The sequence below is a fragment of the Gouania willdenowi genome, chromosome 9, assembly GCF_900634775.1.
Source record: "Gouania willdenowi chromosome 9, fGouWil2.1, whole genome shotgun sequence".
Classification (NCBI taxonomy): Eukaryota; Metazoa; Chordata; class Actinopteri; order Blenniiformes; family Gobiesocidae; genus Gouania; species Gouania willdenowi.
Window position 1 is genome coordinate 28,805,312 of NC_041052.1, and position 13,523 is coordinate 28,818,834.

Below are 13,523 nucleotides of genomic sequence, written 5' to 3' on the forward strand. Positions count from 1 at the left end.
CCAATTTTATTTTCGTATTAAATATTTTAGACAAGGGTTTACTGTATGTATTGACAGATATACTTGACAAGACTGACGCTATTTCAGATTTGTTCCTGAACTATTTTGCTGATCAATATACATCACCCTTTGAAGTATTTGTTTGAAATCACGGTGATAATTACAAGCAAATTCAAGTGTTGTTATTTTGCAAATGTAAGGATCTTGTCATCTACCTCCTTCCCAGATCTTTTAGTTGAACACCGAGAGCAAATTACAAGAATAGTATAATTTCAATGTGGTTTATTCTAGTTACACTCACAATTAGATTACACACACAGGTGGCTGGAGGAAGAAACCTATGTCTCTCTATGTCTGTGTGTATCTATGTATCATGGCTGGGCTCTCCTTGCACTGTTCACAGGAGATACTGGTACAACCTGATTTAGCCACATAGCACATGGCATTTTACCTCTTCCGTGACCTTGAGGTCATGAAGAAAGTGCACAGTTGTGCGAGTGTTCAAACCAAAGTAACAGAGTGTCAGGGCCTACCAAATAAAACAGATATCATTCACAAACATCTATTTTAGTTGTTGTTTTTTTTAATATAACTTTGTACTAGGGGTGTTGAAAAAAAACGATTCGGCGATATATCACGATATTACGTCACGCGATTCTCTGATTGATTCTAAATGCATCCATATCAATTATATATATATATATATATATATATATATATATATAAAACCAGAAAAGTCTTTTACACTTCAGGAGACAATGTTACTGTACAAAGCCGTGCGCTGAAACCTGGGCATGTTGACCAGCTTGTGTTTTATTAAAAAACAAAATAAAAAATCTAAAAGAAAGTACTAACTTTCTGCATTTATTTGTTGTTCTAGGCATATACCTCAGTTAAGTTGCACTAAAGTCAAAGTTGGTTTAAAAGCCACAGGCAGATTGTACGTTATTTTTTTTTATTTTAAGTTGTTGGCACATGGCATGTTAAAGCCAATGTTTTGAGTGTAAAATACGCCAACAAAACATATTTCATACATAATGTTCTCATGACATGAAGGTGTACACATTTACAGATTAGTTGTTTCTTTAGTCATATATATAAAAAAAAATCACAATAATCGCCTTATACTTTAACATCGGGATATCTCGTATCGTATTGTGACCTATGTATCGAGATACGAATCATATCGCCAGATGCCAGGCAATACACACCCTTACTTTGTACTATAAAGCTCTGCAAAATCAACTACAGTAGTCTACAACTGTTAAAAATTACACCCAAAATAAAAACAATTGGGAGAGCACGAGGGACGGCGCTACACCGGGGCTAGGGGGCGCTAGAGCCCCGTCAGAAATTTGTATAGCCCCAGTTAAGCTCCTTGAGCATTTTATTTAATATTTCAAAATATTTTTTATTATTAATTTATTGAGTTCAAAAACATTAAAAAGTTCCAGAGTAGCCATTCTGTTCCAATCAAATCCCTGCTTGTACCCCATTCAATGGGACCCATTGATTAACATATACTACAGTGCGTGCGTGTGTGTGTGTGTGTGTGTGTGTGTGTGTGTGTGTGTGTGTGTGTGTGTGTGTGTGTGTGTGTGTGTGTGTGTGTGTGTGCGCGTGTGATAGGGGATGAGAGGGGAGGAAGAGTCTTTTTCGTGCATCCTTTTAGGGTTCACTGGCAGTCCAAATTAAGATAATTAAGAAAAAAAAAGTTCCCGTAAAAAATGAAGACCAAGAGCCCGTCTCCCAGGGAGCCTCTACAAACTTTTACCCATTTCTGTCACGCTACCTGTCACCTCCGCTTCATGAGAGCACAGTTTTTCCTGCATACGGTGTGTTTAAACATACCTAAGAAACTGAAAGGCAAACCCTCGACTCAGCAATCTTGCCTGCCTGTCCAAACATACAGAAACAACAACAAACACATTGTTCTCCTATAAAACACCTAGGGTGAGTTAGTTCTTCCCTGACGTTTTGCATTTTAGATTTACTATCTGATTATTGGCAGGCAAAAGAGTGGCTCATTATTTTTTGTTTGTTGCCATTGCCTTGTGGTCACTTGTATTATGCTTAACTAATTTGTTAAGTATTATCTGCCCAAAATTCAGTTAAAACTACATTTATATCTAACATTCTGAAGTGCACAACTTATTTTATTGAACAAAAAATTATGTGATTATATGTTATTTTTATAGTTTTAGGATTGTTATCTCTTATGTTGTTCTTACAGTTTTAGGATTGCTATGTTTTATGTTGTTTCTGTAGTTTTAGGATTTTTATGTTGTTTTATAGTTTTAGTATTGCTGTCTTTAATGTTGTTTGAGACTACTATCCCACTGGTTTCCTTGGCGGAAGCCCTCTGCACTGGTGGCTGTGATGGGCCGGGGATGCAGTGGTGCTGTCTCGTGGCCCTCAGTGCTGGTGAATAGGTTTTGCTGGACTGGGGGCTCTGTCTCAGTGCCCTCTGCCCACGATCTGTGTCCTGCTCCTGGTGCAGACGGCTCCTTGTGATGTCTCCTTACCTAGGTCCTCTGAGGTACTGATTACTGCGTGAGATGTCCAGTTTTGCTTGGGCTTTTGACTGTCTACCACATTTGGTCCGTATGTACCACGCAAAGGTTGGGTTTCTCGCTGCGGAAGAACTATTACAGGCAGAGTTACTGATAACCATAGCACCATCATGATAGCCGGTGACTGTGTAACAGCTAGGAAACAGAAGCATTCTCACTGTGGTACTGTTTTTTAGTGTGTTTTCTCCACTGTATTGGGTTGTAGCAGGCTGCTCAGTAGCTCTGCTCTGGAGACCATTCTGAACTCGGTTCTCAACAGTGTAACAAAGTGCTGCAGCCTTTTTACACAAAATATTCTCTCCCATATTACCTGAATAACACTAGAGTCTGGGCAATGATGCTAAACTAATAATAACAATAAAGATTAGTTTATTGGTCACTGTGGTGTCTGTGTTGTTGTTTTTTTGTTCTGATTATTGTTCTTGTGATGACCATTGTCTGCTTGTCTGTTTGTTTTTGTGATGGTAGGAGAAAATAAGAAAAATAAATATATTAATATAATAATAATAATATTAATTAGCAGTGAAAATACTGTTTAGTTTGGAAAATAAATCACTAATTATAAATCATGAATGAATAAAGATAAAAATTAAGAAAATAATGTAGGTATACACTACTATATACGCAAAAAGACTACATAGAGGAGCATGGTGGCATAGTGGTTAGCACGTCTGCCTCACAGTAAGGACATGTGGATTCAGGCCTTTGGATGGAAACTTCAGTCCTTTCTGTGTGGAGTTTGCATGTTCTTCATGTGCTTGTGTAGGTTTTCTCCAGGTATTCCGGCTTCCTTCCACAATTCAAAAACACGACTGTTAGGTTGATTGAAGTCTCAAAATTATCCGTAGTGAAAACAATAATGATTGGATTTTTGTTCATGTCTGAAAAAGTTTTAGGGTAAGTTTTTTTTCTAGAACAGTTCAATTTTAGGCAAATTGTTCAATCAATCAATCAATCAATCTTTATTTGTATAGCGCCAAATCATAACCAATGGTATCTCAAGGCACTTTACAGTAGAGCAGTCTTAAGGACGGACTCTTCATTTTATGGATACACACATATGCATATATACGTATATACACATACATATGTATCCCACACCCAACATGAATTCATCATGGCAGCAAGGAAAACCTTCTGTTAAGCAGCAGGAACCTTGTGTGGATCCCATTCCTATGATGAACAGCCATCCACGTTATGCTGTGTTGGGTGTGTGCAGAGAAAAGGGTGGAGACAGAGCCGCTGAGTCTCTGTAACTCCACACTGAGGATCCCACGGACCTGCAAGACAAAAGCCAGAAGGAGTACAGGAGCAAACACACAAGGGAAGAAGCAGACATAGATGGAGTGTTTGAAAGAGGAATGGGACCCTCTCCGGTCCCTCTCTAACCTAAATGACCTCTCTCTTAACGCCCTCTCCAACCTCTCTCCAACCGAGCATGCCAGACCCCCCCCCCCCCCCGGCAGTCTATGCCTATTGCATCTTAACTATGAGCTATGAGCTGGTTCCTAACTAAAAGCTTTATCAAAGAGGAATGTTTTGAGCCTAACCTTAAAGGTTGTGACATTTAATTTAAACATGACGCACAAAGATAAAAATTCGAAGTTAGATCAAATTTGTTGCGTCTGCAGTAAATAAGGGTTTGATTGCGTATAAGGACAACTTGACATTTGATTCGAGGAGAAAGAAGAGAAAAATATGTCTTTAACGCTGTCAGTGTCATAGAATAATAGATTAGAATAATGCCATCAAAACCTAGATTTAAGTGAGAAGGTATTGATTATCAGTAGAGAGCTAAATGTTTAAAACCCCTAGGGAAGAGTCTCTATCCTTAGTAAGTTTGTAGATCTCCTGATACGTAAGTAAGTAAGTAAGTAGTTTATTTATAAAGTGCTTTTTGCAGATAAAATCACATAGTGCTGTACAGAGTTGTGGTAAAAGTACAAGTGCAACACAATAGAATAATAAAACAAGAGTGCATAAATATCATAAGAACAGCAACATTAAAGGACAAATAAAAATTAAAATCCAGTTAACTAAAAGCTTTACTGTAAAGTGTAGTCTTCAGCAGTTTTTTAAAAGTGTCCACACAGTTGAGCTCCCTGAGAGACTGGTGCAGGTTATTCCAGAGTCTGGGAGCTACAGCCTGGAACGCCAGGTCTCCTCTGGTCTTAAATTTAGTTTTTGGGGTCTTTAGGAGACCCTGACCTGAGACCGAAGGCATCGCCCTGATGAGTAGGAGCACAACAAGTCCGAGATATATTTAGGGGCCTGACCATGTAATGCTCGGAACGTGAGAACTAATATTTTATATTCTATGCGAAACTTAAGTGGAAGCCAGTGCAGAGTAGCAAGAATGGGGGTGATGTGGGATGTTCTAGAAGCACCAGTTAAAAGTCTGGCAGCAGCGTTCTGAACGATCTGGAGTCGACTTATTAAAACAAGTAAAAACAGAATTACAATCGTCAATACGAGATGATATAAATGCGTGTATGACCAGTTCCAGATCTGATTTTGATAATAGATGCCTCACTTTAGAGATATTTCTCAGGTGGTAAAAACTATTTTTAGTCAGTTGACGACAGTGTCCCGCCAAAGACATGGACTGATCAAAAACAACTCTAAGGTTTCTGAGGCTGGTTTTAACAGATGAGCCCAGATCACCAAGAGAGTTTTTAATTAGAGGGATATTTTTATCAGGAGCAATGATCAGAGTTTCTGTTTGTTTGAATTTATCTGGAGATAAATTGATGACAACCAATTTTTGATACAGGATATATAATCTAAGAACTCTGATAAAAAGTGAAACTCTGAGTCCTTAAAGGAGCAGTACAACTGGATATCGTCAGCATAAAAATGATAAGACACATTTTTAAAACCACAGATCAACCGACCAAGAGGCATCAGATACAATAAAAACAAAACAGGCCCCAGAACAGAGCCCTGGGCTACTCCACATGACAGGTTGGACATATTAGACATAACATTGTTAATAGCAACATTAAAGGTTCTTCCATTAATGTAAGAGGTAAACCACTGGAGAACAGTACCAGAAAACCCCATCTCAGATTTGAGTCGATCAACCAGTATACTGGGATCTACAGTATCAAAGGCAGCTGTCAGATCAAGTAAAACTAAAACTGTGTAACGACCAGAGTCACCGGCCATCATCACGTCACTAGAAACTTTCAGAAGAGAAGTTTCAGTGGAGTGGATTGATCTAAAGCCAGATTGATATTTGTCATAAATAGCATGCTGTTCCATGTATGAGGTTAGCTGCTTAGCAACCATTTTCTCCATGATTTTAGACATGAAGGGAAGCTTAGATATGGGCCGGTAGTTTATAGGCTCCCCCTATGTTCATGTTCAGGATGTTCATGTTACTAAAACATGAACATCCTGTACGCTGACAGGAGTGAAGGAGGACCATGAGCTCACATGGGCTGATGCAGTGCACAAGCGAACCAAGGGAGGAGTGATGTTAGCCCTGATGTCTTGTACTTTATTTACAAAGAAATTAAAAAAATTGTTACAGTCCACCTGTGTGTGCACAGGCACATGGGACGGTGAGGGTGCAACAAGATTTTCAATAGTGTTGGAACAAAATCTTGGGGTTTCTCTTATTTTGCAAAACAAGATTAGTGAAATGAGCAGAGCGGGCATGCTTTATTAATTCATTTAGCTCCATTATTTTTTTAATTAAATGGAGTCTGTACACCTCTAGTTTAGTGGTTTTCCACAACCGTTCCACTTTTTCGGCAGCTTCTCCTAAAGCTAAAAATAGCTTCATTCATCCACGGACAAGGTTTCTTACTAGAGCTTGGAGTATTTTTAGCTGGTGCTACTGTGTCCAAAACAGACAAACAATGGCTATTGAAGTTTGTCATAAAAATGTCAACATCATCACAACTAGCAAATGTAGTTGGATCAAAAGAGGCAGAAAATCCACTGATTGCTGTTTCATTAAGAATGCGTCTCCGCTTTTTCACATTAGAAGTAGTCTGTACCAGTGTGATTGACAGATTAAATACGATACAGCAATGGTCGCTTCAATACCTAGATGGTCAGTCTTTAAACCAAAAGAAAAGACCAAATCTTAAGTATGACCTTTAGTGTGTGTTGGAACTGACACGTTGCACAAAGTGAAAAGAGTCCATTAGAGACATCAGCTCAGCTGCCATAGGACTGGAGGAATTATCAACATGTAGATTAAAATCACCAAGGATTAATAGACTCTCCAGCTTAACAATAGATGACATAAACTCAGAGAATTCATCTACGAATAAACGAGCAGGACCAGGTAGTCGGTAGATTAAAACAGTAAAAAGAGTGTTCATTTCCAACCTTACACATCTGGAGCTCGAAGGAGTTGAACGTGTTCATGTCCAACAGTCTGCAGCTGAAAGCGTCTTGGTATACGAGCGCTAATCCTCCTCCACGTCGTGTAAGCCGTGGAGTTCCAAACACGGAGCAGTCCGTAGGGCACAGCTCATTAAGATGAATCCAGGATCAGTCCCAGGGTTTGACCTCCAGAACGCCTTTATCCTCAACAGCACGCTTCCTCCGGAGGACAGGTGAGCGCAGCAGGAAGTCAGGTACTGACGCCAAGTGAGGAGGAAGTCTGGATGTTTGATCCTTAGAGTTGAAGCCCAGACGTACCTCATGTGAACGATTAAGATTAATAAGTGCCTGACGGTCGTAAACTATCAGCGCAGTGATGTTTTGGCACAGAAAACTAATCAGTGCGGCTACAAACAAAAGTTCCAGCAGAACGGGCAAATGGCAGCCGGTACATGCTGGCGCCATCTTGTGAGTTCATCCATATGATGGATTTAAAATGAATATTGACTGGGTAATAATTTTTCCTCTTTCATTTTTTTTTCTTTAAGTTACTGGATCAGCAGAGCTTTCACAGATGGTTTTCGGCCTTCCCCTCTACAGCTCATGGCCAGGTCACTGCAGGACTGGAGGGAAGTGTTTTGAAAATTGATTGAATGGAAATTTGAAGAATGCAGTGTTATAACATGAATTTATATGTTTCCAGAAAAATGGAAGATTCTAATCTGGCGAAGACAAAAAGGAATCAATCAATCTCGAATCCTAAAAAGAGGGTTGGTGTGACTGGTGCCGTGACCTTAAAGGGCACACGTTATGCTAAATTGACTTTTCTGTGCTTTAACATCATAAAATGTTATATTATTATATTATATTTTGGGCTTCATACACATGCTCAGTGTTTTTTTCATTGATTCCCTCAATCGTTAGTTAGAGGGTAATTTGCTCCTTTCTTTCTGCAGGGTGAGCCCAAACACCTCGCTCCAATTTGATGACGCGTTCCCACTTTGATGATGAATTTGATGTGGCACTGAGCTGGAGAAGCCACGCCTCCAGAAAGCTCTCTGCTGTGACGAAGGTGAGCATATCAGAGTCCTTCGCGCAGTGCTATGTATGTATTTTCTATAGTCCATGTATGTACCAGCGAACGCCCCGCCCCCACACTCTGTCTCGTGTTTCTAAAGCAGCATGAGCTCGGCTATGGAGTGGGTGGGAGGAGGGCGGGCCGTCCTCTGGCCCTATGTCACCATACGGGAAGGGGGAAGTCAGTGTCCCGCCTGTAGACATGCCCACTCGTAAATGTGTATAAGTAGGTCGCAAATCAGCCTGTTTGTGTAGAGTTGCTCAGAAAGTGACTTTTCAGAGGCTAAAACTCTGGAAAACAGGCGAGTTTGGGAAAATAAACCTCAAACACTATCTTTTTGGGGTTCTTAGAACAAATGGAGATGGGTGAAAAATAGCATGATATGGGAGCGGTCTGGGGACTCTGTGAAGGCTCTGTGATCAAAGGGGTGACAGCATTTCATAAGGGAAAAAAAGGAAGGACAGCTCTGGAAATTTAAAAGATAAGTCAATTTACACTGAACCGAATGAAAAGTTTTGGAAAAATATAGATATTGAACGGAGTAAACAGCTTATATTAGATTCTTAATAAAGCAACAGTTGTGATAGTTTTAATTCAGATACTTTTAATTTAGATCCATTGGCTCTGGACTAAGGTGTGTGGACGTATTAATTATGACTACCTGATAATTGTTTTTCTTAGATGGAGGAGATGCAGTATCTCCCTCCGCCCAGCCCCCCACAACCCCCCATCCCCGTTCTCATACATAATTGTTTTTTGACGCCGTGGTCCAACTACAATCAAAGATTTTACACATTTTTGGCACTCCAATTCCATCTCCGTCCCTACCCATACGAACATACACCTGTGGTGTTGCTTTCCTGAAAGCAAACTCCAGCAGCTGAAAACTGGGACCAAAGGATGGTCGACAAGGGTCTCAGTTTAAGGACTGAACTTTATGAACAATCACACACAGGCAGAAGAAGATGAAAGACAATAAAGAGGATGAACATTTCCTCAGCCATTAAAATGTTTTCTGGATGTTGGTGTATTTATTTTTTCAGAATATCGGGAGTGTAAAAATTTATTTTTGTTCCTGTACAATGATTTACAAGAATGACATTAATTAATGCAATTTGTGAGATGTTTTTCCTATGAGGTATGGATTTTATGTGTTTGAGATGTTTCCTTTGGGTTTTGACTTTACATCAAATGAAAACTTTATTGATTGGTGATTGAATCATAACATAACATAACCACTAGAGTGGACATGGGCTCGTCTGTGAACGGTCGCATTTACAGACCCTGGTGTCGCTGTTAGCTTACCAATAAACAGAAAGAGATTAGTTGCCTTTATAATGAGTATTGACGAGGCCACTGGGAGTGAGGCCCAAGGTCAAGACAGGCTGACTTGATCATAATGTATCATGTTTTTCTGCAGTCAGTGTCTTCTCCTCGTCCTTCTCTCTCAGCTTTGTTTCAGGTGTCGTGAAGCTGATGGTGGCAGTTCCTGGTCTGTGGTTCATGGTTCAACTCGCCTGGTCTGATGTTCTATCTCTCTATCCTGTTCTGTTCGTCCTTCTGTCCACTAACCCCAACCAGTCAAAGCAGATGGCTGCCACCTCTGCACCTGGTTCTGATGAAGATTTCTTCCTGTTAAAAGGGAGTTGTTTCTTCCCACTGTCGCTAATGCTTGTTCATGTAGATCTTGTTGGGTTTTTTCTTTCTTATTGTGAATTTCATATTTTGATAAGCACATTGAGAAGACTTTGTTGTAATTTACGTTATACAAATAAGGTTGAATTGAATTAAATTAATTTACTAAAAAAACTATTTTTATTGGTTTTATCAGGATTTTCAATGATGAATGGGTTTATCAGATTATACAATGACGGTTAAACTGTATGTATTGTATGGCCTGTAATGTACTAGTTTAGTTTAGACTAGGGATAATAAAGGGGTGAAACCGTCTTTTGCTTGCTTGGTCATTTGGGTAATTAAGGACCAGGTTTGGTGTGTGGCGGCAATTTGCACTGATAGCGGCCACTGTTTGCTAATTTGTTAAAGTTTATGCATCACAATTAGGTTGTGGACTCAGACTAATTAGGCAAGGGATAGAATATCCCAGACAGTGACCACTGTACATGACCCTCAGATATAAATAGGAAATAAAATAGGAAATGAAACAGACTATTAATGGGATTGATTGTAAGGTGATTTTGTAATTCATATATATATATATATATATATATATATACACAAATTTTCAACACAAATATATATATTTGTGTTGAAAATAATAGTTTTTTTTTTTTTTTTTTAATAAAAGAGGAATTGATATGTGATTACAGAATCTCTCCTGGTCGGTTCTGGTCAAACTGCCCTAAGCAGACCAGATACTATCGTACTAATAGCATTTACCAAGGCCTTTCTCAGACGCTTTGTCATTGTTATGTTTAGTGCTATCAGCAACATACAAATCCCTGAGAGCACAGATCAGCTGCAGATTCATGGGACGCTCACACTGAAACCTGTGAATCCCAGGCCGGTCTGCCACAAAACCCTTTGACCAAATCAACCCTGTGTTCTCATTTGACCTTTAACCCTTCAACTTGACTCCATCTCATTTCATTCAAAACCACCATACCAATAGATCTGCAAATGAATAAGTCATATCCCAAAGCCATCCACAGTTCATCAAACAAGTTAATCTATAATGAAGCAGCTCTCACCTGATTGGAGCGGTCTCATCACCCTTGTCAAGCCACTCCTGTGGAGGGATGATGTACATACACCAAAGACCCCAGTTGTAGCCATGGGCAGCATTGGCGTACTGCTGCACCTCAAACGTGTTGTATTTGATGTTGTCGATGGCGGGCAGGATAATGCGAGTGTGATCCTCCTTCATCCGGGTTAGAATGGGTTCAGCCCTTAGGATAAGAAAAGAAAGGGTCGTTAAAAGATGATTTTATTCATTAAGCATGTGAAAATCCAAACATTTCAAGAAGGTGAAAGAATAGTCAGAGACTGAAGCAGGGTCCTATCAATCAATCAATCAATCAATCAATCTTTTATTTGTATAGCGCCAAATCATAACCAATGGTATCTCAAGACACTTTACAGTAGAGCAGTCTTAAGGACGGACTCTTCATTTTATGGATACACATATATACGTATATACACATACATATGTATCCCACACCCAACATGAATTCATCATGGCGGCAAGGAAAACCTTCTGTTAAGCAGCAGGAACCTTGTGTGGATCCCATTCCTATGATGAACAGCCATCCACGTTATGCTGTGTTGGGTGTGTGCAGAGGAGAGGGTGGAGACAGAGCCGCTGAGACTCTTTAACTCCACACTGAGGATTCCACGGACCTGCAAGACAAAAGCCAGAAGGAGTACAGGAGCAAACACACAAGGGAAGAAGCAGACATAGAGGGAGTGTTTGAGAGAGGAATGGGACCCTCTCCGGTCCCTCTCTAACCTAAATGACCTCTCTCTTAACGCCCTCTACAACCGAGCATGCCAGACCCCCCTGCAGTCTATGCCTACTGCATCTTACCTATGAGCTGGTTCCTAACTAATAGCTTTACCAAAGAGGAATGTTTTGAGCCTAACCTTAAAGGTAGAGAGGGTGTCTGCCCCCCCTCCTATGCTATGAAGCTGAATTTTCATTTAATGCACTAATTCCGGGGATTACACCTGTGAGTCCTGTGCTACGCATTTAGAATGGACAGACTCAAGTTCTGTCAGGATGCCTTTGAATAATTAGGTATTTCCATCTCCTGAATCGTACCCCTAAACCTACCAGAATGCAGGAAATCCCATCTACCACCTCCAAATGTTCTGGAGCAAGTGTTTGTGCGCGGATGGTTGTGTTTGTGTGTATGCATGTGTGCGCTTGTGTTTGTGTGTGTGCACATGCACCGCATGTTATTTCAGTGTAATCAGCCTCAATGTTATATATTAAGCCTCTTTTAATTTTTTTGACAAATGTGAGTGAGGGCACTGGTTGTATTGGAGTGAGGCAGGATGAACATACTTACATACATATTACATAATAAAACAGAATATTTCTAAATGTCAAAAAGTACGATTGCGCTTTCCATTGAGGTTGCTTTGGGCAGCAGCCTCGGAACTCCCGTGAAATCTCATCCCGTAAGACCTCGCTGCAGGAAGATGGATGCTCCAAACCTTCTTATGGGCTCTTTTTTCCAAGGAGAGAGGCGTGTAACTGCAGGTGCGTAAGAAAGCGCTTAAGTCCAGACCGGAAAATAGGGCCCTATACATACCTGTCAAGTTTTGGTTTTGAAAATAAGGGAAATTTTCAGGCGACCACTTCCAGCCGTCCCACCTGCCCAAACAAGCTCCAGTATTGCTTATATTTTAAGATAAGTGGACAAGAATACTAAAATACCCACATGTCAACCACTTACTAAATACAATTATGTGATTAGAATCTGGTAGGTCGACCTTTATTAACATTGAAATGCTGTGAACATTCCTACTAGTGCTGGGCAATAAGGACCAAAACTCATATCTCAATATATTTTCTCAAAATGGTAACATATGATATGAATCTAGATAATTTTATTAAATAAAGTCTGACCAGAAAGACAATTCTGGGTTAAATTTGCTGATGCTAAATGCTACACAGGGACATTTATTAACTAACAGCTGATCAATATGTGACACTCATTAATCATCTAACTGAGCTTTACATGTTGTTCTGAGAAGTAAAAGCAGCGACTCCTAAAACTAGTATTTTGATACATTATATATATATATATATATATACATATGAAACATTAGTTTTCTATATCGCCAAAATAGAAAACTCGATACATCTTGAATCTCGATATATCGCCCAGCCCTAATTCCTGAATTAAAAAACAGCCTAAATAAAAACAGAAATGCGTATATGAAGCACATGTGTTTATTTAATATACTTACAGTTTATATACAAGTCAACACGTTGCATATTTACTGTTAATTTCACGTTGCTTGTCTTTAAATTAGACATTTACATTTTATTTTCATTACATATTTTCTGATAATTTTTCATGCTCACTCATGTGGTTCTCTGGTATTCACTAATGACTTATTAAACACAATTATTTCAGACTTTACATCATTTAACACTTTTTTAAAGCAGTGAATATTTGTGGAGCTTGTGATTGGCTGGTTTTTTATCGTGACTTACGTCCTTCCTTCCCCTGTGGTAGACGTTAAAATCTCAGTTATTAATCTAACAGAACGTGTAACTGTGTCACATCCTGCTGCTCTTTAGGAAGATAAACTCTCTGTCACATTTTACAACTTATTTATACCAGTTCTTTGTTTTTCTCACCAGAACGTCTTCATTCATCATCTCTGTTCTGAGTTCTTACCTGCCACCAGATTAACGGCGGAATGAATAAAGATATACATATTGTTTTTTATCCAATTAATCGAATAATGGATTAATTATGTGACCGATTAACGAAATAGAGACTTCTCTCGGCAGAAATACAGAAACCTGAAAAAAAGGCCCTATACAGTACAAA

General features: G+C 39.4%; 1 protein-coding gene across 1 annotated transcript in view; it reads right to left on the reverse strand.

The window, feature by feature from the left end:
* galnt9 (polypeptide N-acetylgalactosaminyltransferase 9) overlaps window positions 1–13,523 on the reverse strand; it is a 149,043-nt gene that overhangs the window by 67,362 nt on the left and 68,158 nt on the right. Inside the window, exon 5 of the mRNA XM_028457463.1 lies at window positions 10,704–10,901. Within this exon, the coding sequence (XP_028313264.1) occupies window positions 10,704–10,901 (198 nt within the window). The remainder of the gene's footprint in view (window positions 1–10,703; window positions 10,902–13,523) is intronic.